Source organism: Oncorhynchus kisutch, linkage group LG25, assembly GCF_002021735.2.
Source record: "Oncorhynchus kisutch isolate 150728-3 linkage group LG25, Okis_V2, whole genome shotgun sequence".
Lineage (NCBI taxonomy): Eukaryota > Metazoa > Chordata > Actinopteri > Salmoniformes > Salmonidae > Oncorhynchus > Oncorhynchus kisutch.
Genome location: NC_034198.2, coordinates 4,811,356 through 4,833,836, shown reverse-complemented (window position 1 = coordinate 4,833,836; position 22,481 = coordinate 4,811,356). Strand labels below are relative to the sequence as shown.

The 22,481-nt window shown below is 43.5% G+C and overlaps 1 protein-coding gene across 1 annotated transcript in view; it reads left to right on the top strand.

Moving 5' to 3' along the window:
• Positions 1–19,792, top strand: part of LOC109875699 (MAGUK p55 subfamily member 2-like) — a 95,318-nt gene extending 75,526 nt beyond the window's left edge. Inside the window, exons 4-13 of the mRNA XM_020468120.2 lie at positions 1,852–2,028; positions 2,386–2,541; positions 2,804–3,031; positions 7,679–7,810; positions 7,946–8,048; positions 12,140–12,208; positions 12,428–12,589; positions 12,842–13,044; positions 13,449–13,577; positions 18,210–19,792. Coding sequence (XP_020323709.1) covers positions 1,852–2,028; positions 2,386–2,541; positions 2,804–3,031; positions 7,679–7,810; positions 7,946–8,048; positions 12,140–12,208; positions 12,428–12,589; positions 12,842–13,044; positions 13,449–13,577; positions 18,210–18,386 — 1,536 coding nt within the window. The 3' untranslated portion in view covers positions 18,387–19,792. The remainder of the gene's footprint in view (positions 1–1,851; positions 2,029–2,385; positions 2,542–2,803; positions 3,032–7,678; positions 7,811–7,945; positions 8,049–12,139; positions 12,209–12,427; positions 12,590–12,841; positions 13,045–13,448; positions 13,578–18,209) is intronic.
• Positions 19,793–22,481: the final 2,689 nt, after the last annotated feature.

Genomic DNA, 22,481 nt, shown 5'->3' with positions numbered 1-22,481 from the left:
CCGTAGGAGAACCATTTGAAGAACCCTATTTTTCCCCAAGTAGAACCCCTTTGGATTCCATGTAGAACCCTTTCTACAGAGGGTTTTACCTGGAACCCAAAAGGTTTCTCCAATGGTGACAGCTGAAGAACCCTTTTTGAACCCATTTTTGCATGACTGTATCTAAATAAATGACAACAGACTTGCAGCTCTTTTGCTCTATTTGGATTCTTCAGCCTCCCATATTTCCAATGTGCCTGTGAAGTAGCTTACAAAGCCAGACAACAACAGCAGAGGGCAAAGATAGCTATTATATGGCGGCATAACCTGCCTTTGGCTGTGCTGTTCTGCTGTCCAAGGGCCACTCTCTGAAGCTTGCTCCTTACCAAAACACATTCTATATGTGTGTGGGTGTGTGTCTCTCTCTCTCTCTTTGTGTGTGTGTGTGTGTGTGTGAGTGTCTGTCTGTGTGTCACGCCCTGACTGTAGATTGCTTTGTATGTTTCTATGTTTAGTTTGGTCAGGGTGTGATGTGGGTGTGTATTCTATGTTTGTATTTCTATGTGTTCGGCCTGGTATGGTTCCCAATCAGAGGCAGCTGTCAATCGTTGTCTCTGATTGAGAACCATACTTAGGCAGCCTGGTTTCGAGTTGTGGGTAGTTGTTTTCTGTTTTGTGTTGCTGCACCTTACAGGACTGTTTCATTTCCATTTCACTCTCGTTGTTATTTTGTTTAGTGTTTCTGTTCTAATAAAATAACACGGCATATTGGTCCGATCCTTCCTACTACTCGTCAGAAGAGGAAGAAAACCGTTACACTGTGTGTGTATTGTGTTTCTGTCCGTCTTGTTTAACAGCAGGGGCGCTCTCCTTTCCCTCACGTAAACAAACAGCCCATGGCTGCCAGATCAGAGATTAGACAACAGGCCCAAGGGAGTAGGACTGTCTCTGTGAATCTACCCACAAAACAACATGGCTATTTGTATCTGTTTGGGCGTAACGTAGCAGGATGATGGATCATTTATAATTGACTATTCTATCTTTATATTCTATGCAGCGGCGTACTGTAACGGCTATGCATAGAGATCCTTATTTGAGTAGTCTTCTTCGTGTTCTCCTTCATTTATCTGGTGCTAATTTGAATCAACACTATAGTTACACTGTACCTACCAATGTATGTACTGGTTTATCTAATGGGTTTAAGACAGCATTAGTTGATATCAGGTTAAACCATTTAAGTACTATGCAGCGTTTCAAACTTCTAAATTAAAGGGTTTGCTGTTACTGGGAGCCAAAAAGAAACATTTGGAGATTGATAAGCAGTAACACATTATCATTCAGTTCACTAGTTCCACATGGTGGGTGGGCCAGAGGCCAGTCGTGGTGAAAGGTGAGGGCCCAGTGCCCTCGGTACGAGAGACAAAAAAAAACTCATGTTGATGCTCCACAGCACAGGGAGACAACACACAGCGTACTTGACTGTTTTAGGGCAGATGCTTATCTTCTGAGACGTTTGTTGTTTGTTTCTGAATGGGAGTTGTACTGTGTTTATTTGGGGATTTCCCGTCTTTTCACAATTTATTGACTTTATTGCTAGAAAAGAACTGAGCGAATGGTGAATACTCTGTGACTATTTGTATGGCCTAAGTACGTTGTGAGATTTGGCACTAATTGGTTCTGATTTGGTTCTAATAGTCCTGTGTGGCACAGTTGGTAAAAGCATGGCGCTAGCAACGCCAGGGTCGTGGGATTGAATGCAAAAATGTGTGCACACTGCACTGTAAGTCGCGTTTGATAAAAGTGTCGGCTAAATAGAGTAGGCTAAAATTTCCAACAAAGATGGTTATTAACAAGACCTTTTTTTACCTTCAGTTCCCGTCTCCATGCTACCCTCAGGCCCATGAGAACCTGGAGGAGTCCAGGCTGGAGGCGGTGAGTGACAACAACATGGAGCTGGTGCAGGACATCCTGAAGGTGCTCACTCCCCTCACGCACAGGAACAAGGCTGCAGATGAACTGGCACGCATACTGAAGGAGCCACATTTCCAGGTCTAAACACTCAATGTTTTAAGCTTTTATCAGGGCTGATCTAGGACAAGTTCCCCCCTGTCTACGTAATCTTATTCATTATGATCGGAATGGCCAAACTGATCTTAGATCAGCACTCCTACTGTGGGACTTCTACACAGAGTTTTTTTTTGACCCATTCTCCAAGAACTTTACCTTATTGAGGGAAAAGTGACCTAACTTATGTAGCTACCATGGATGGCATGCTACCGTGTTTAATGTATCGAATGCCGTCTTCTTAAGATCAGTTGTGAATCGTACTAGATCAATTCCATCCTACAGTATGTGTCATGCAATCATCAACATCATTATCCTCTGCCCCTATTGGTCCACACACAGTCTCTCCTGGAAACCCATGATTCGGTGGCATCCAAGACCTTTGAGACTCCTCCTCCCAGCCCCTGTTCCTTCATGGACGCTGCCTTTAACACCCAGCCTGTAGCCCCAGACGCAGTCAGGATGGTGGGCATCCGCAAGGTGTCTGGAGAGCACCTGGTAAGACTCAGTGAGGGGCAAGAAATGCTGGACACCCTGGCAGCCATTTTGAAATGGCTTACTTTACAGTGGCTTACAGTGCAACTGTTTGTTGTGTTTGTGAGTATGTTTCTTAATGAAATTTAAAAACAAAATGGCGGTCCTTGTTATACCTTTGTAGGTCCTTCCACTCAGTGTCATGGATTTGTTACTTTTCTTTGACTCTGCTCATGTAGTTAAAAACGGCAATGTAAAATACAGTGCTATATCTTTGCCTTTGTAGGGTGTGACGTTTCGGGTAGAGAGCGGAGAGCTGGTGATCGCCCGCATCCTCCACGGCGGGATGATTGACCAGCAGGGCCTCCTCCACGTCGGTGACATTATCAAGGAGGTGAACGCGAAAGAGGTGGGCAACGACCCCAAGGTGCTCCAGCAGATGCTGAAAGAGGCCAGCGGCAGTGTGGTGCTCAAGATCCTCCCCAGCTACCAGGAGCCTCACACCCCACGCCAGGTGAGTTGACCCATGATTTCTCTGTGACCCCATACAGTGAACCATATGACCTGCCATCCAGGACCCTCTATACCAGTCAGTGTCAGATGAAGGCCCTAAACATTTTCAAAAGACTCCAACCACCCAAGTCATAGACTGTTCTCTCTGCTACTGCACGGCAAACTGTACCTCTGCCCCAAGTCTGGAGCCAACAGGACCCTGAACAACTTCCAACTCCAAACCATACGACTGTTAAGTAGTTAGTTTAATAGTTGACCAAATAGCTACCCGAAATAAAGAATTCAGACCCCTTCCCCTTTTTTACATTTTGTTACATTACAACCTTTTTCTAAAATGGATGAAATAAATAAAAATCCTCATCAATCTACCCACAATACCCCTTGACAAAGCAAAAACAGGTTTTTAGAAATGTTTGCAAATGTATTAAAAATAAAAACAGAAATACCTTATTTACCCATAGTTTCTTCAACTGTCCTTGTGGCTGGTCTCAGACAATTCCACAGGTGAAGAAGCCAGGATGTGGAGGTCATGGGCTGGCGTGGTATCGCGTGCTCTGCTGTTGTGAGGCAGGTTGGACATGCTGCGAAATTATCTAAAATGACATTGGAGGCGGCTTATGATAGAGACATGAACATTCAATACTTTAGACATTTCTGCAGTCAGCATACCAATTGCACTCTCCATCAAAACTTGAGACATCTGTGGCATTGTGTTGTGTGACAAAACTGCACATTTTAAAGTGGCCTTTTATTGTCCCCAGCACAAGGTGCACTTGTTTAATGATCATGCTGTTTAATCAGCTTCTTGATATGCCAACCCAGACAGGTGGATGGATTATCTTGCCAAATAGAAAAGCTCACTAACAGGGATGTAAACAAATTTGTGCACAACATTTTCAGCTCATGGAACATGGGACCAACACTTTACATGTTGTGTTTATTTTTTGGTTCAGTATAAATGTAACCCTAGCCCATATCTGTTTTGGGATTTCTGTATATCTGAAAGCATTTTATATGTGTATCCAATATGCCAAAAACGTCCACTTAGCCTTATCAAATCTTTTCAGATTTACATGAAATTCTATTTGGTTTTTCAGAAAATACTGTAGAGTCAATGTCTCCCTCCTGCAGTCTTTAACCTTGTGGCAATTTTACTTTTACAATTTTGTGAGATTTTTTATTTTTTTTAAGTGTATCCTACTAATGGATTTTCTCTCATGAATAATGAATTAGCTACTGGAGTCACCGTGAGGATGAGAGAGCAAACCAAAAAGGGCCAGAAAAACAGAAAAAGATCTGTACAGTACATCTGTTCCAACTAGAAAGAAAATGTTTCAATCGGTTATTTCAACCCACAGACTCAGCATTCAGTTGACAAAAATAGTTATTCAAAATAGTGTATGCACCCTAAATGAATACACCTAAAACACATTACTGGTTACTATTAGTCCCCTTGAACCTTTCCGCCCAGCCTTTGGATTCCTTGTTAGTATAGTGTCCTTAGCTCTGTGAGTCTAGCTAATGGACCCAGAATCTCTGAGGAGACAACCCACTGGGCACAGATGTCAATTCAATGTCTATTCCACATTGGTTCAATGTCATTTCATGAAATGATGTTGAAACACTGTTGTTCCAACCACTGTGTGCCCAGTGGGAAAGAGTGTGCGAGATTGATTGTACTCAGTGGCATCATGACCCAAATGAAATAAATAACAATAAAATGTTTTGTCAGATACACCGGATAGGTAGAGTGAAAGGTTTTCTTTTGCAGGGTCAGCCATAGTAATACAGTACACCTGGTGCAAATGAGGGTTAAGTGCCTTGCTCAAGGGCACATCGACAGATTTTTCACCTTGTCGGCTGGAGTATTTGAACCAGCGACTCTTCGGTAACTGACCCAGAGATCAAGGAAAAGCTCACAGGACTGGACACCTCTCTCAAATAGCAGTAATTCATGGCATGCTAATAGCCCACAGTTCTGTACTGTCCATCCAGTCCACTGACATTTTGAAATCAGTCCCTGGGCTATTCTTTTGGAAATTACATTTGGCGCATTTCAAAAGGTTCTGAGAAGAAAATGTAGAGGTTAAGGCATTGAAATGCTTCCTGGCGACTGGCGAGGGTCCATTTTGAAGTATTTTGATCTCCGGAGGCGACTTCAGGCTGTCCAAACCGAGAGTTGCTGCAAAATGGCTTCTCTGAAAGGGAGAGAGATGACACATGAGATGCTATTGTCTGTTTATGCAGACATTTCCCTTGCCTCTCAAAACTGCTCCATCATCATAACACATTTTCAAATCAAATCAAATGTTATTTGTCACATACACATGGTTAGCAGATGTTAATGCGAGTGTAGCGAAATGCTTGTGCTTCTAGTTCCGACAATGCGTTAATAACCAACGAGTAATCTAACCTAACAATTCCACAACTACTACCTTATACACACAAGTGTAAAAGGATAAAGAATAGGTACATAAAGATATATGAATGAGTGATGGTACAGAACGGCATAGGCAAGATGCAGTAGATGGTATCGAGTACAGTATATACATATGAGATGAGTAATGTAGGGTATGTAAACATTATATTAAGTGGCATTGTTTAAAGTGGCTAGTGATACATTTTTGACATCAATTTCCATTATTAAAGTGAGCTGGAGTTGAGTCAGTATGTTCGCAGCAGCCACTCAATGTTAGTGGTGTCTGTTTAACAGTCTGATGGCCTTGAGATAGAAGCTGTTTTTCAGTCTCTCGGTCCCTGCTTTGACGCACCTGTACTGACCTCGCCTTCTGGATGATAGCGGGGTGAACAGGCAGTGGCTCGGGTGGTTGGTGTCCTTGATGGTCTTTATGACCTTCCTGTGACATCGGGTGGTGTAGGTGTCCTGGAGGGCAGGTAGTTTGCCCCCGGTGATGCGTTGTGCAGACCTCACTACCCTCTGGAGAGCCTTACAGTTGTGGGCGGACAGCCCGACAGGATGCTCTCGATCGTGCATCTGTAGAAGTTTGTGAGTGCTTTTGGTGACAAGCCAAATTTCTTCAGCCTCCTGAGGTTGAAAAGGCGCTGCTGCGCCTTCTTCACAACACTGTCTGTGTGAGTGGACAAATTCAGTTTGTCCGTGATGGGTATGCAGAGGAACTTAAAACTTACTACCCTCTCCACTACTGTCCCGTCAATGTGGATAGGGGGGTGCTCCCTCTGCTGTTTCCTGAAGTCCACGAACATCTCTTCTGTTTTGTTGACGTTGAGTGTGAGTGTGAGGTTATTTTCCTGACACCACACTCCGAGGGCCCTCACCTCCTCCTGGTAGGCCGTCTCGTCGTTGTTGGTAATCAAGCCTACCACTGTAGTGTCGTCCGCAAACTTGATGATTGAGTTTGAGGCGTGCATGGCCACGCTGTCGTGGGTGAACAGGGAGTACAGGAGAGGCCCCAGTGTTGAGGATCAGCGGGGTGGAGATGTTGTTACCTACCCTCACCACCTGGGGGCGGCCCGTCAGGAAGTCCAGTACCCAGTTGCACAGGGCGGGGTCGAGACCCAGGGTCTCGAGCTTGATGATGAGTTTGGAGGGTACTATGGTGATAAATGCTGAGCTGTAGTCGATGAACAGCATTCTCACATAGGTATTCCTCTTGTCCAGATGGGTTAGGGCAGTGTGCAGTGTGGTTGCGATTGCGTCGTCTGTGGACCTATTGGGGCGGTAAGCAAATTGGAGTGGGTCTAGGGTGTCAGGTATGGTGGAGATGATATGGTCCTTGACTAGTCTCTCAAAGCACTCAATGATGACGGAAGTGAGTGCTACGGGGCGGTAGTCGTTTAGCTCAGTTACCTTAGCTTTCTTGGGAACAGGGACAATGGCGGCCCTCAACAATGAGATAAACAGTTTGTACAAACACCGTAACATTACATTACATACAAGGCGCTTTGTGCAGGTGGGTGCTACACTACATTGATAATGGATGATACATTCCTCTTAAGTGCTCAATTAATCCAGTCCATTAAAGAGATCCGCCCGGTATATTACGAAGTATCAACTTTAACTCCCATCCCTCTGTACTGTGCTGGTGTATGCTGAGGTGACCGAGCTAAGTACCAGTGTCCTGTCTGTGACTCCAAGTGACAACAGTTCCCTCCACATTGCTAAAATCACAGGGGGTAGAAGGGGTGATGGGAGGGCTAGAGTAGCTCAGGGGCTGAGGGGAGCATTTCATTCACACTTCAACTTGCTGCCATGAGTAATCACCGTTGAGCATAGGGAAGGGTTGCCATGGCTACCTGTTTGGGCTCTAACTCCTTCCGACTCTTCCATTTTCAGGAGATGGGATACAGGGGTGGTGCTCTAGCTTTGTGTTGTCTGGGACAGTAAGAGGCAGATGAATGAGTTTCAAGTGAGCAAGGCTGTCTGATGGAGATGGTCTTGACCAGATACTGTAGCTATTCACCAGGAACCATTGAGACCACACACTGGTTGCTGGTATTGTGTTCATAGTAGTATGGCATGTAAACAAATAGTGTAATAAAGTGTTTAACGTAGCATTTTGAAGTAGTCAGTGTATTGAGCACTGGATATTATGTATTATGTTTAGATGGCGTTTACCTCTACTCAAGCTCTGACCTGTTCACCGAGCTCCCTCTCCATCTCCCTCAGGCGTATGTGAAGTGTCACTTTGACTACGACCCGTCCCATGACAACCTAATCCCCTGTAAGGAGGCAGGCCTGGGCTTCAGCAGTGGAGACATCCTGCAGCTTTTCAACCAGGAGGATCTCAACTGGTGGCAGGTCAGTCACTTCTAACGGACAACCACTGTTTAGTCTTTCACTTTATCATGTTTATCCTAAATAGTTAAAAAATATATATATGTTGTGGTTGCAATGCAGTGATAGAAGCACTTTATGAATGTATTTCCACCACAGGCATGTCACCTAGTGGGGGGCAGTGCAGGCCTCATCCCTAGCCAGCTACTGGAGGAGAAGAGGAAGGCTTTTGTCAAGAGAGATCTGGAGCTGGTTACTACAGGTACTGTATATTATATACTGAGGATACAAATAAGCTTGGCATCTTCTACACACTAAAGACAGCACTCAATTTACTCAAGTGGAACACATTTACTAGGCAAGTCAGTTAAGAACAAATTATTTACAATGACGGCCTACCCCAGCCAAACCCTAACCCGGATGACGCTGGGCCAATTGTGTGTCGCCCTATGGGACTCCCAATCCCAGCTGGTTGTGATACAGTCTGGAATCGAACCAGGATCTCTAGTGTTGCCTCTAGCACTGCGATGCACTGCCTTTAGACCGCTGCTCCACTCAGGAGTCCACATTTGTCAGGAAGATAAAACAAGAAAAACTAAAATGGGATAAGATTATACTTTTTTATTGTCTGAATGTGCAAAATATGGTCCACCAACATGAGTAGAATAAATTGCGACAAAATAAAGACATTTTTTTGTTCTGGGTGTTTTGTGTGCATACGCTTTGACTGCCTGCTTGTCCCCTCGTCACCCTTCAAGATGGTTGTTTAATCAGTGAAGAGGGACCAGCATAAAGCAGCAGACTTAGAAAGGCAGGCTGTTCCTCGTTAAGCTCATTCTAGACAGGAGGTGCCAGGTCACATTCATACTGTAGTGTTCTCTTTCTGTCTGTAGCACAGATGGTAGGTGGTGACTCCGCCCTGCCTGCAGCCACATGCTCTTCACTTCAGTAGAGGGAGGTGGGAGTCAGGCAGTCCACTAAGGCACTAATACTGCCTTTGGACCTGTATGAGACAAATATGGGACACTTGTGGGTGCTATTCACACAGTATATGATATGGCCATACAGTCGTGGCCAAGACTATTGGCTCCTTTGCACTTTTTTCAAATATGCACAATTTCTTCCAGAAAACGGTTTAAAAATAAACATTTTGGTATCCAAATACGTATGTCTTCAGTGTGCAAAAAATAATAATAATAAAAGTAAAAATTCGCAATTATTTATTTATATCTTAGCTTATTCCACAAAGAAATCCTAACATGGCCCGGACAATATTATTTGCACCATCTAGAAGTAGTTAGATGTAATTAGATTTCAAGCAGGTGATTCTCCTTTACTTTGGAATTGAACTCACCGGTTTTGAGTTGCAGGTGCCTGCAGTATAAACATCACGTATTCATCCAGGTTAAATAGAGAAGAGGACTGGTACCTGTAGTAACCAGCTCCAGATCTTTCTTGACACTGTGTGTACCGCAACGAGCATGGACAAAAGAAAGAACCAGAGAATTATCTGAGGACGTCAGACACAAGATTGTAGTCAAGCATGGACAATCTCAATGCCACAAGTCCATCTCCAGAGACCTTGATGTTCCTGTTTCCACCGTACGTAATGTTATCGAGATGTTTAAGGCCCATGCCACTGTAGCCAACCTCACTGGACGTGGCCACAAGAGAGACCTTGATGTTCCTGTTTCCACCGTACATAATGTTATCGAGATGTTTAAGGCCCATGCCACTGTAGCTAACCTCACTGGACGTGGCCACAAGAGAGACCTTGATGTTCCTGTTTCCACCGTACGTAATGTTATCGAGATGTTTAAGGCCCATGCCACTGTAGCCAACCTCACTGGACGTGGCCACAAGAGAGACCTTGATGTTCCTGTTTCCACCGTACATAATGTTATCGAGATGTTTAAGGCCCATGCCACTGTAGCCAACCTCACTGGACGTGGCCACAAGAGAGACCTTGATGTTCCTGTTTCCACCGTACGTAATGTTATCGAGATGTTTAAGGCCCATGCCACTGTAGCCAACCTCACTGGACGTGGCCACAAGAGAGACCTTGATGTTCCTGTTTCCACCGTACGTAATGTTATCGAGATGTTTAAGGCCCATGCCACTGTAGCCAACTTCACTGGACGTGGCCACAAGAGAGACCTCGATGTTCCTGTTTCCACCGTACGTAATGTTATCGAGATGTTTAAGGCCCATGACACTATAGCCAACCTCACTGGACGTGGCCACAAGAGAAACCTTGATGTTCCTGTTTCCACCGTACGTAATGTTATCGAGATGTTTGAGGCCCATGCCACTGTAGCCAACCTCACTGGACGTGGCCACAAGAGAGACCTTGATGTTCCTGTTTCCACCGTACGTAATGTTATCGAGATGTTTAAGGCCCATGCCACTGTAGCCAACCTCACTGGACGTGGCCACAAGAGAGACCTTGATGTTCCTGTTTCCACCGTACATAATGTTATCGAGATGTTTAAGGCCCATGCCACTGTAGCTAACCTCACTGGACGTGGCCACAAGAGGAAACTTGATGGAAGATTGCAGCGAAGGATTGTTAGAATGGTGGATAAGCACCTCGGCCAACTGCCACACAGATTCAAGCTGACCTTCAGACACAAGGTAGGACAGTTTCCTGTCGCACCATCTGTCGCACCATCTGTCGCCAACTCAATGGAAGGGGGTTATATGGTAGGAGACCCAGGAGGACCCCACTGCTGAGAGAAAGACTGGAAAGCCTGACTGCAATTTGACAAAACAAGACTTGAGCATGCCTTTCTGACAACCCAGTGTCAGAACACTGGGTCTCCGTCAAAGGTCATGGGTCTTCCAGCAGGACAATGGCCCCAAACACACTTCAAAAAGCACCTAGGAATGGTTAATGACAAAACGCTGGACTGTTCTGAAGTGGCCAGCAATGAGACCAGATCTAATTCCATTGAAAACAGCACCCTTCTAATCTGGGAGAACTGGAGCAGTTTGCACAAGAGGAGTGGCCCAAACTGCCAGTACAGAGGTGCAGGAAGCTCGTCGTTGGCTACAGGAAGCGCTTGATTGCAGTTATTTTGACCTAAGGTTGTGCTTCCAAATATTAAATCAAGGGTGTCAATTTTGTCAATGTCATTTGTTTATTTTATGATTTAAATGGATATATTATGTTCTGAATAAAAAACAAAGGTTCTGTAATATTAACAGTGAAATAAAGAATTGTGGGGACCAAATACTTTATGTGACAGAGATTCCCAGCCAGCCATACTGAAGAGACGACTGGGCAGTGACAGAGATTCCCAGCCAGCCATACTGAAGAGACGACTGGTCAGTGACAGAGATTCCCAGCCAGCCATACTGAAGAGACGACTGGTCAGTGACAGAGATTCCCAGCCAGCCATACTGAAGAGACGACTGGGCAGTGACAGAGATTCCCAGCCATACTGAAGAGACGACTGGGCAGTGACAGAGATTCCCAGCCAGCCATACTGAAGAGACGACTGGGCAGTGACAGAGATTCCCAGCCATACTGAAGAGACGACTGGGCAGTGACAGAGATTCCCAGCCAGACATACTGAAGAGACGACTGGGCAGTGACAGAGATTCCCAGCCAGCCATACTGAAAAGATGACTGGGCAGTGACAGAGATTCCCAGGTGTACTGTTGTAATCAAATTGAGCTGCCATCCTTTCTGTAATGCAGGGGTATTCAACCTGGAGTCCTATTTATTTATTTTTATTTTTTAAAATCTTTTTTTATTCATGTTTTTATGAATATCACTAGAAACAGCAGAACATTTTAATTGACGTATCTTCAGTAGAAAAGAGGAGAATAAAACTACTAGTAAGCTTTCTTCGCTTGAACATACATTTTTGCCAACACATAGCTAAACTTTGTTTATACAGCTAAACAGCTGGAGTTACCTTTCTAGCTAATAGGCTATGTTAGAGTTACACTTCCTCTAACAAATCCAATGTGGGGAGGTCAAAATAATGAAAAACAATCTTCTAAATCCATTCTTTATAAAATGTTGATTAGTTCTCCTTGCCATTATCTGTCACCTAATGATTAGACAAGACGTGGGAACATTAATGTTGCTAATATATGAAGGGGGTCCCTGGGACGCTGTTTGCCTGGGTAAGTTTGAAGGCCCCTGCTATAATGCATTGGCATACTCCCCTCTGGTGGTACAGGCTACATATTGCAGACTTGATTTATGATACAGAGCAGCAACATTGTAAAAGGCAGCCGACCCTGACTGGCAGGTAGTATCCATTAAATTGATAAAGACTCAATTTAAGTGGGTTGAGAAGTACTGAACGAAGACAACATTTTGTGTGTTGCCTTTCTCAGGTCCTCTTTGTTCTGGAATGGGTGGGAGGAAGAAAAAAAAGATGATGTATCTGACAACCAAAAATGCAGGTACGGTTTTCGTGCCAAAATGACAATTCGTAAACGTAACAATGTTTGAAACTGCTGCCATTGTATTATTTACTTGTAAACTTTATTAGAAAACAGTGTAAACGGTTGTCAATGTGGTATGCTATATTGTGTATGTGCAGCATGAATTAGATTAGGTCAAGTAATACTGATAGTAATACTGATTATGTGGATGTCTGATATCAATATGTTCCTGTTCAGAGTTTGATCGGCACGAGCTGAGGATCTACGAGGAGGTTGCCAAGGTTTCCCCGTTTCGCCGGAAGACGTTGGTTCTGATTGGAGCACAGGGAGTTGGCCGCCGTAGTCTAAAAAACAAACTGTTGGTGTCAGACCCCCTGCGCTACGGGACCACCATCCCCTGTGAGTAGCACTACAGTAGTATTTAACACAAGCCATTGGCATTGACCCTCTGTGATTTATGCCATATTAAAACAAATCTTTTAAAAACAGACCATTTAGAAATACAAATACTGTATTCACATTTGTATGAGATACAAGGACTACATTTCTTTATTCTGTGTGTGTTGCTCAGCACTGTGCTTGTCAGTTGCTACACCTTTCTGTACATCACCCAACATCAACCGTCAATCTCTCTTTATTACCTGTTTCCAGTTACATCGAGGAAACCCAAGGTGGATGAGAAGGATGGACAGATGTATTCGTTCATGACTCGCACTGAGATGGATACGGACATTAAGAACGGACGCTTCCTGGAGCACGGCGAGTACGACGGGAACCTCTACGGCACCAAGATCAACTCCATCCATGAGGTGGTGGATGCTGGAAAGATCTGCATCCTGGATGTCAACCCACAGGTAAGACTATAGCATCTGGGCATCTTTATTCATTCATCGGTGTAATACTCCAGACACATTTCCTCTGCATCAATGTCTAGAGGAGGTTGATCTTTTTTCTTTCTTTTTGAAAGGACAACAGAATTGGGTCCCCCCTCCGTATGTTATTGTTTTATGGAGATTGTTGTCTACATTACCACTATGCCAAACTTTGGCACATAGATCAGTGAAGCAATAGGATTAATATAGAACGTTCTTATTTTTTAACCAAAGCCAAGGTTTGCATTACGGAGATGAAATGGAAGGAATGGAATACTTTAATGAGTCTCAATATTCCCAAGTGGTTCATAGCTTGTTACCGCATTAGCATCTACTAATAATCTATGATTAAAACTGCTTTTCAACTATTTAATTTCTTCCTGCAGGCACTTAAGGTTCTGCGGACATCAGAGTTCCTTCCCTACGTGGTGTTTATTGAGGCTCCAGATTATGAGGTCCTCAAAGCCATGAATAAGTCTGCCAAAGAAGCCGGAGTGATGACTAAGCAGTTAACGGTGAGTCCCAGACAGACTGGACAGTTGTATCATAGCTACATCATTGTTCCGGTTAGCAGAATATGTTGTTTGAAACGTGTTAAAATGTATGACTGGTATGTTGAACATGCATTAACCCTAGCAAATCATCATATTTAATTACAGTTTTTCTCAATTGCTAAAACACTAAAACCCATTGGCTGAACAAAGTTCTCAGTTGCCTGACTCATTTAGCTAATTATGCAGTCTGTTGTCAATACCTTAAACCATTTCACATGATAAAACACAATTTGCAGACTTTTCAGCAAAACTCTAAACACATTCTCATTCTCAAAACACATTCTGCACTCTAATATGCATATGACATCCATACTGGTAAACACAAGTGGCAACCATCAAATACAAATAGAGAACATATGTCATTGATTGAACACAACCACTCAAAATTGATTTAACCTGTTTCAAATGATGCGACACAACCGATATAAGCCAGTTCAGAGAGCAAACAGGTTGTTGAAGGTGGGAAGGAGAAAGTCTGAGAATGGATACTGTAGTACAGTGCATTGTAGGCTGTATACTGTACAATAGATGAATTGTATGGCCCTGAACATTGTGCTTTCCATTTATTAACAGTACTGACTGCTCAATAGATTTTGACTGGTTGCAGGTTCATATCAACAAAGAACAATAATTACAGTATCACAGAGACAAAGGACAAGTTTGTGAGATGCAGGGTACAGTACTGTAAAAATAGGGAGGAGGAGGAAGAACAAAAAACAAAATTGCAAAGAGCAAAGCAGAGTAGTATTTTCTGCTACTATGATAGAACATGTTTTCGTTCATCAATGGACAATGATGGAAAAATATGAATATTTTTTTAAATTAAAAATGTACTTCTCCCTGAGAATTGTATGTTTTGAACAATGTATTTTCTATTTTTCGGTGTATTGTTCACTGACTGCTGTTTACTGACTGTTTACTGACTGCTTGAGAGTGTATATCATTTTGATCACTTTGTTTATGATTTGAGAGCAGTGTTTGATTTTGAACACAGGTAAAACTGTTTTGAGGCGAATGTTTCATTTTGCAAGAGGAGTCAGAGGTTATGTAAATAGTGCATGAAGATGAGGTTTTGTGTTTAATGTTTTCAGGAAATGGAGCAAGGTTTCAGTAATTGTGTTTTAGCAATTGAGAAAAACTGTAATAAGCCCATTAACACCAATTAATTTCTGACTGTGTACCACTAATCTCAGTGTTACATCACCCCTTGTTACCGTCTCGGTCATGTCATAGTATCAGTTTGACCTGATGTGTAGTCCTACATCAGCACCCCTACTCTCAGACGCTTTTTGAATGGGCACAATTATTTGTACGCAAATAAGTCATATTTGTCCGTGATTTTGTCCGTGATTTTATTATAATTGTGATTGTATTTATTATAATTTATTTATTTAACCTTTATTTAACCAGGTAGGCCTGTTGAGAATAAGTTCTCATTTACAACTGTGACCTGGCCAAGATAAAGCAAAGCAGTGCGATATGAACAACAACACGGAGTTATACATGGAATAAACAAACATACAGTCAATAACACAATAGAAAAAAGTATATATTCAGTGTGTGCAAATGAGGAGGTAAGGCAATAAATAGGAAATAGTAGCAAAGTAATTACAATTTAGAAAATTAACAATGGAGTGATAGATGTGCAGATAATTATGTGCAAGTAGAAATGCTGAGGTGCAAAAGAGCAAAAAAGTGAATAAAAACAATATGGGGATGAGGTAGATAGATTGGATGGGCCATTTACAGATGGGCTGTGTACAGCTGCAGTGATCGGCAAGCTGCTCAGATAGCTAATGCTTAAAGTTAGTAAGGGAGGAAAAAGTCTCCAACTTCAGCGATTTTTGCAATTCGTTCCAGTCATTGGCAGCAGAGAACTGGAACTGGCGGCCAAAGGAGGTGTTGGCTTTGGGGATGACCAGTGAGATATACCTGCTGGAGCGCTTGCTACGGGAGGGCGTTGTTATAGTGACCAGTGAGCTGAGATAAGGCGGAGCTTTACCTAGCATAGACTTATAGATGACCTGGAGCCAGTGGGTCTGGCGATGAATATATAGCGAGGGCCAGCTGACGAGAGCATACAGGTCGCAGTGGTGGGTGGTATATGGGGCTTTGGTGACAAAACGGATGGTGCTGTGATAGACTGCATCCAATTTGCTGAGTAGAGTGTTGGAGGCTATTTTGTAAATGACATCGCCGAAGTCGAGGATCGGTAGGATAGTCAGTTTTACGAGGGTATGTTTGGCAGCGTGAGTGAAGGAGACTTTGTTGTGAATTAGGAAGCCAATTCTAGATTTAATTTAGGATTGGAGATGTTTAATATGACTCTGGAAGGAGTTTACAGTCTAGCCAGACACCTAGGTATTTGTAATCGTCCACATATTCTATGTCAGAACCGTCCAGAGTAGATGCTATTTGGGCAGACGTGTGCAGGCAGCGATCGGTTGAAAAGCATGCATTTAGTTTTACTAGCGTTTAAGAGCAGTTGGAGGCCACGGAATGAGTGTTGTATGGCATTGAAGCTTGTTTGGAGGGTAGTTAACACAGTGTCCAAAGAAGGGCCAGATGTATACAGAATAGTGTTGTCTGCGTAGAGGTGGATCAGGGAATCACCCGCAGCAAGAGTGACATAGTTGATATATACAGAGAAGAGAGTCGGCCCGAAAATTGAAACCTGTGGTACCCCCATAGAGACTGCCAGGGGTCCGGATAACAGGCCCTCCGATTTGACACACTGAACTCTATCTGAGAAATAGTCGGTGAACCAGGCAAGGCTGTCATTTGAGAAACCAAGGCTGTTCAGTCTGCCGGTAAGAATACGGTGATTGACAGAGTCGAAAGCCTTGGCCAGGTCGATGAAGGCGGCTGTACAGTACTGTCTTTTATCGATGGTGGTTATGATATCGTTTAGTACCTTGGGTGCCCCTCAGCCACGCTCGTGACCAGCTCTGAAACCGGATTGCACAGGGGAGAAGGTGCGGTGGGATTCGAAATGGTCAGTGATCTGTTCGTTAACTTGGCTTTCAAAGACTTTAGAAAGGCAGGGCAGGATGGATATACAGTGGGGCAAAAAAGTATTTAGTCAGCCACCAATTGTGCAAGTTCTCCCACTTAAAAAGATGAGAGAGGCCTGTAATTTTCATCATACTTATTTTCCACCATAATTTGCAAATAAATTCATAAAAAATCCTACAATGTGATTTTCTGGATTTTTTTCCTCATTTTGTCTGTCATAGTTGAAGTGTACCTATGATGAAAATTACAGGCCGCTCTCATCTTTTTAAGTGGGAGAACTTGCACAATTGGTGGCTGACTAAATTCTTTTTTGCCCCACTGTCGGACTATAAGAGTTTTGGTCTATAGTGTCACCCCCTTTGAAGAGTGGGATGATCGCGGCAGCTTTCCAATCTTTAGGGATCTCGCACGATACAAAAGAGAGGTTGAACAGACTGGTAATAGGTGTTGCAACAATGGCGGTGGATAATTTTAGAAAGAGAGGGTCCAGATTGTCTAGCCCAGCTGATTTGTATGGGTCCAGGTTTTGCAGCTCTTTCAGAACATCTGCTAACTGGATTTGGGTGAAGGAGAAGCTGGGAAGGCTTGGGCAAGTAGCTGCGGGTGGTGCAGAGCTATTGGCTGGGGTTGGGGTAGCCAGGAGGAAAGCATGGCCAGCCATAAAGAAATGCTTATTGAAATTCTCGATTATCGTGGATTTATCGGTGGTGACAGTGTTTCCTAGCCTCAGTGCAGTGGGCAGCTGGGAGGAGGTGCTCTTATTTTCCATGGACTTTACAGTGTCCCAAAACTTTGTGGAGTTAGAGCTACGGGATGCAAATTTCTGTTTGAAAAAGCTAGCCTTTGCTTTCCTAACTGACTGTGTGTATTTGTTCCTGACTTCCCTGAAAAGTTGCATATCGCGGGGACTTTTCGATGCTAGTGCAGTCCGCCACAGGATGTTTTTGTGCTGGTCGAGGGCAGACAGGTCTGTAGTGAACCAAGGGCTATATCTGTTCTTAGTTCTACATCTTTTGAATGGGGCATGCTTATTTAACTTAAGATGGTGAGGAAATGACTTTTAAAGAACGACCAGGCATCCTCTACTGACGGGATGAGGTCAATATCTTTCCAGGATACCCGGGCAAGGTCAATTAGAAAGGCCTGCTCGCAGAAGTGTCTTAGGGAGCATTTGACAGTGATGAGGGGTGGCCGTTTGACTGCGGACTCATAGCGGATGCAGGCAATGAGGCACTGATCGCTGAGATTATGATTGAGAACTTGGTGGGCAAGTTGGTCAGGATAATATCTATGAGGGTGCCCATGTTTACGGATTTAGGGTTGTACCTGGTGGGTTCCTTGATCATTTGTGTGAGATTGAGGGCATCTAGCTTAGATTGTAGGACTGCCGGGGTGTTAAGCATATCCCAGTTTAGGGCACAGCTGGGAGCTGGGGGGGTCTATGACTTTCGGAAACAGTGAGAGACTTATTTCTGGAGAGAAACATTTTTAAAATTAGAAGCTCGAACTGTTTGGGCGTAGACCTCTATCATAGACCTCTATCACCACTATCATCACCATGTTGTTCCTCCCATGCAGGACTCTGAGCTGAAGAGGACATTGGATGAGAGCGAGAAGATCCAGCGTGCCTACGGACATTTCTTTGACCTGAACATCATCAATGACAGCCTAGAGGGGGCCTTCTGCGGCCTGAAGACGGCATTGGAGAGACTGAGCTCAGAGCAGCAGTGGGTTCCTGTCAGCTGGGTCTTCTAAAGGCCAATCAATCAGAGGTCAGGGCTAGAGGTCAGGAGGTCAGAATAGGGGTCAAAGGTCTGAGGAGTTGGCAGGTAGAGTGGGACCAATTAGGAGAGAGTAAATTGTAAAGGAGTGGAGTTTCCCTCAGCAGCGTATAACGCTATACGATGTGAAAGTTACGTCAATTTTAGTTACGTTTCCCGTTTTGAAGGCTAAAAATGAGCCTCAAATTTCCATCATCCAAGTCATGAAAACGTGGCCATTTAAGATGTATGTGAAATTGTATACTCTTCCATATGATGGTTTTCAATGTATTTGATGGCCAAGAAGAAGCATGAAGCCGAAAAGTGAAATTCGTTTCATTAGAACTACAAATCTTTCGGCAGCTCGCCAGGTCTACAATTAATATTTTTTGCATTAAAAAAAATACCGGCTGGAAATGTTCGTTAACAAAAACATGGTAATCTAATATACAACACATCAAAAAGCCTGTAACGAGTTCTTACTGTGAGAGTTAGCTACTGCGTGATCTACAATGTCAGCCCACATCCGGAAGACCCTGGATAAAAGTGTGTTTTAAACACGTATTTGATAGTGAGGGACACATTCAACCCGACATATCATAAGTTTTGTTCCTTGACATTATGGATCTGCATTTGTTGATGGGAAATGTTTTTTTTGTTGGTGAAACCGAATAGTTTACGTTTGTTTGATGAAGGAATCCAGGCTACAGTTCTTTCCACAACTTGGCATCAATAAAGAGTAAAAGTAAAAATGTTTCATGTAAATCTTAATAGAAATGCCTATTAGCAGGACGAAACGAGTAAGTTCTCGGCTAGAGAACTAGCATGCATGCTCCGGCATGCTGTCGAAGCAACAGGAGACGAAGTTCAAAGGAGACTTTTCTACCTTTCTGCCATGTATCTTACTTCTTGAGCGTCAAATATTTTTAGAGAAGGCATTGATATGACTAAATCACGAATATGAATATGATGTTATGTCATAGATATCTTAAATCACATTGTTTTCCTGAATTTGATTATAAAGTCTTCATTACCATTCAAAAGATCTGGGCCCGGTTTCCCAATAGTAACGTAGGCATACGAGTGTTTTAACGTTTCTATCGTTCCTACATCGGCCGAATATGTAACATGCGTTTCCCAAAACACCACGCAGAGAGAACGTTTGTTAAATGCGTCGTTGGAGCGTGTGTCGATGCTGATAGGGTCGAAAGAAAGGCCGTGCTGCTCTCGGATCAGCTTTAGATATTTCCACATATGGCAACAAATATTGAGGCTGCTTCTAACACGTATCCAATAATAATGCACAAACTTTGGCACATCATTGCACATGTTGCTACACATAATGACAAAAAGAAACAACCGTGAAGCTTCCTAGGGCTATAGTGCCACTAACAAAGATAACTACCCACAAAATACAAAGGAAAAAAAGGCTGCCTAAGTATGATTCTCAATCAGAGACAACGATAGACAGCTGTCCCTGATTGAGAACCATACCCGGCCAAAACGTAGAAACAGAAAACATAGAAATAAAGAAACTAGAATGCCCACCCTAGTCACACCCTGGCCTACCCAAAATAGAGAATAAAAGCCTCTCTATGGCCAGGGTGTGACAATAGGCCTATGCAGCCTATATTATTTATCTTTTAATGCAGTCATCTTAGTTTTCATTTGAAGCATTGTTTGTCATTTGCTTGTTTGTAACAATTGCAAAGACATTGCCAACTTTGTATTTGTAGTCGACTTCGTTCTGAAATTATCGGTGGTCACAGAGACACAGCTAAACATCTTAACTCTATGTTTAGCGGAGATCTCTGTATGAGTGGGTGGCTAAGATAGCGCCGACCAAGGGCGCCTCGCCTCGAGCTCTGATAAAACAGGTTTCTACTTTTTGTTGTGTATTTCTACTGTTTTTCTCAAATGTTCATAATAATTTTACTTCATGCATTACTACATACCGGGTAGAACTATTAGAATATGAATCACTTGGTACTCACCGTCCACCCCGACCTCCCCGAATCCGTGAGAAATCGAAACAATGGACTAGCTTCTTTGGCGAGGCGCCTAGCTGCTTGCGAGGTCTACCTGAGAGTAGGAAGCGAAGACACGAACGGAGACATCGTGGGATCCCCTTCCTACATTACCGAGCATATTACTCGCCAATGTTCAGTCATTAAATGAACAAAATTGACGAACTCAGAGTGAGGATCTCCTTCCAGAGGGACATCCAATCCTGCAACATACCTTTCTGAGATTTAGCTTTCCTCCGACATCCAAATGGATTATATACAACTAGCGGTTTTTAGTGTTTTTTGAAGGATAGCAAGCGGGCTCTCTCTGGCAAGAGCAAAGGTGTTGGGCTCTGCTTTATGACCAATAACACATGGTGCGATGGAGGAAATGTACATGAACTTGCAAGCTTCTGCTCCCCCTATTTGGAATACTTGGTCATCAAATGTCGCCCTTTTTAGCTACCGAGAGTTCTCAGGGATTACCGCCATGTCTGTGTTCATCCCATCCCAAACCGACACCAAAAAGGATCTCAAAGATCTTCATTAGACCCTGAACAAACTGGAGACCGCATTCCCGGAGGCAACGTTCATTGTTGCGGGGGACTTTAACAAAAGTAATTTGAGAGCTGTGCACCCAAATTATTACCAACACGTCGACTGTCTATTTTGTGGAAATTCTACTCTTGACCACTGCTACACACCTTTCGACATGGGTATAAGGCCATCTCCCATCCTCCTTTCAGCAAAATCATACCATGACTCCATCTTGCTTCTCTCCACCTACAAACAAAAACTCAAGAAGGAAGTTCCGGTGGACAGGTCTGTACAGAGTTTGATCAATCAGAATTCACGCTCCAAGACTGTTTTGATCACATGGACTGGAATATGTTTTGGGTCCCCTCTGGAGATAAAATCAATGAATACGCCGACTCAGTCACCGGATTCATAAGAAAATGCATAGATGACGTGATACCAATAGTGTCTTTCAAAACGTTCTTGAATTAAAAAACGGCAGATTGATAGCAGCCTTGTAGGAAAACTGAAAGAGAGCGATGCTGCTTATAAACAGGGCAAGGATACCAGGGACAATAGTTTGGTTAAACAGTACAATAAGACCTACTCAGATCGATTAAGATGGCAAAACACAAGTATAGGGACAGGAGCAATTCAGTGGAGTGGAGGAGCAATTCAAGTGGAGGAGCAATTCAGCGGGTCAAACACAAGGCATGTGTGGCAGGTCACCAATGCCACCCTACCGGAGGTGCTAAACACCTTTTTCTCACGTTTTGAGCACAATGACCCTGAGCTGTCCAGGAAAGCCATCGATGACAATGTGGGCTACACACTCAGTCTCCACTGAGGCCGTATGGCAAATGACATTCTGTCATCATAAAGTGCTTTGAGAGGCTAGTCAAAGACCATTTCACCTCCCTCCCCAACACACTCTACCCTCTTGTTCGCCTACCACCCTGGCAGATCCACAAACAACGCAATCGCCATTGTACTGCACACTTCCCTTATCCACCTGGACAAAAGCAATGCACAAACAATATGCCATCATATAATTATATGTGAGGATGCTGTTCATCGACTACAGCTCGTTCAATACCATAGTGCCCTATAAGCTCATTACAAAGCTCACGGCCATGGGTCTGAACTCGTCCATATGTACATGGGTCCTGCACTTCTTGACGGGTCTTCCATCTCCCCCTGCCACTCCCCCATGGATCCCCCCCGCTACTCCCCCATGGACATTTCCTCCCCACACCCCCTCAACGGTTATTTACCTTACATGCTTCTGTATGGACATTTCCCCCCCATCCCCCCAAATGCCATTTACTCTGGCCCCACATTCATCACTGTTTCAGTTGTTAATATGTATATTATTGATTTTAAAAAGATGTTTGATTTATTTTCTTTCAATTGGTCCCCACACCCCTTATGTGCCCCAAACCACAAAATGTATTATAACATTGTGTCATTCTGAACTTTATCCGCAATTTCATTTGTAAAGATTCTAAAGACCTGCATCATGATGCTAAGAGCTTTGCCGTTTGTAAAAAGACGTATTTAGGTGGTTG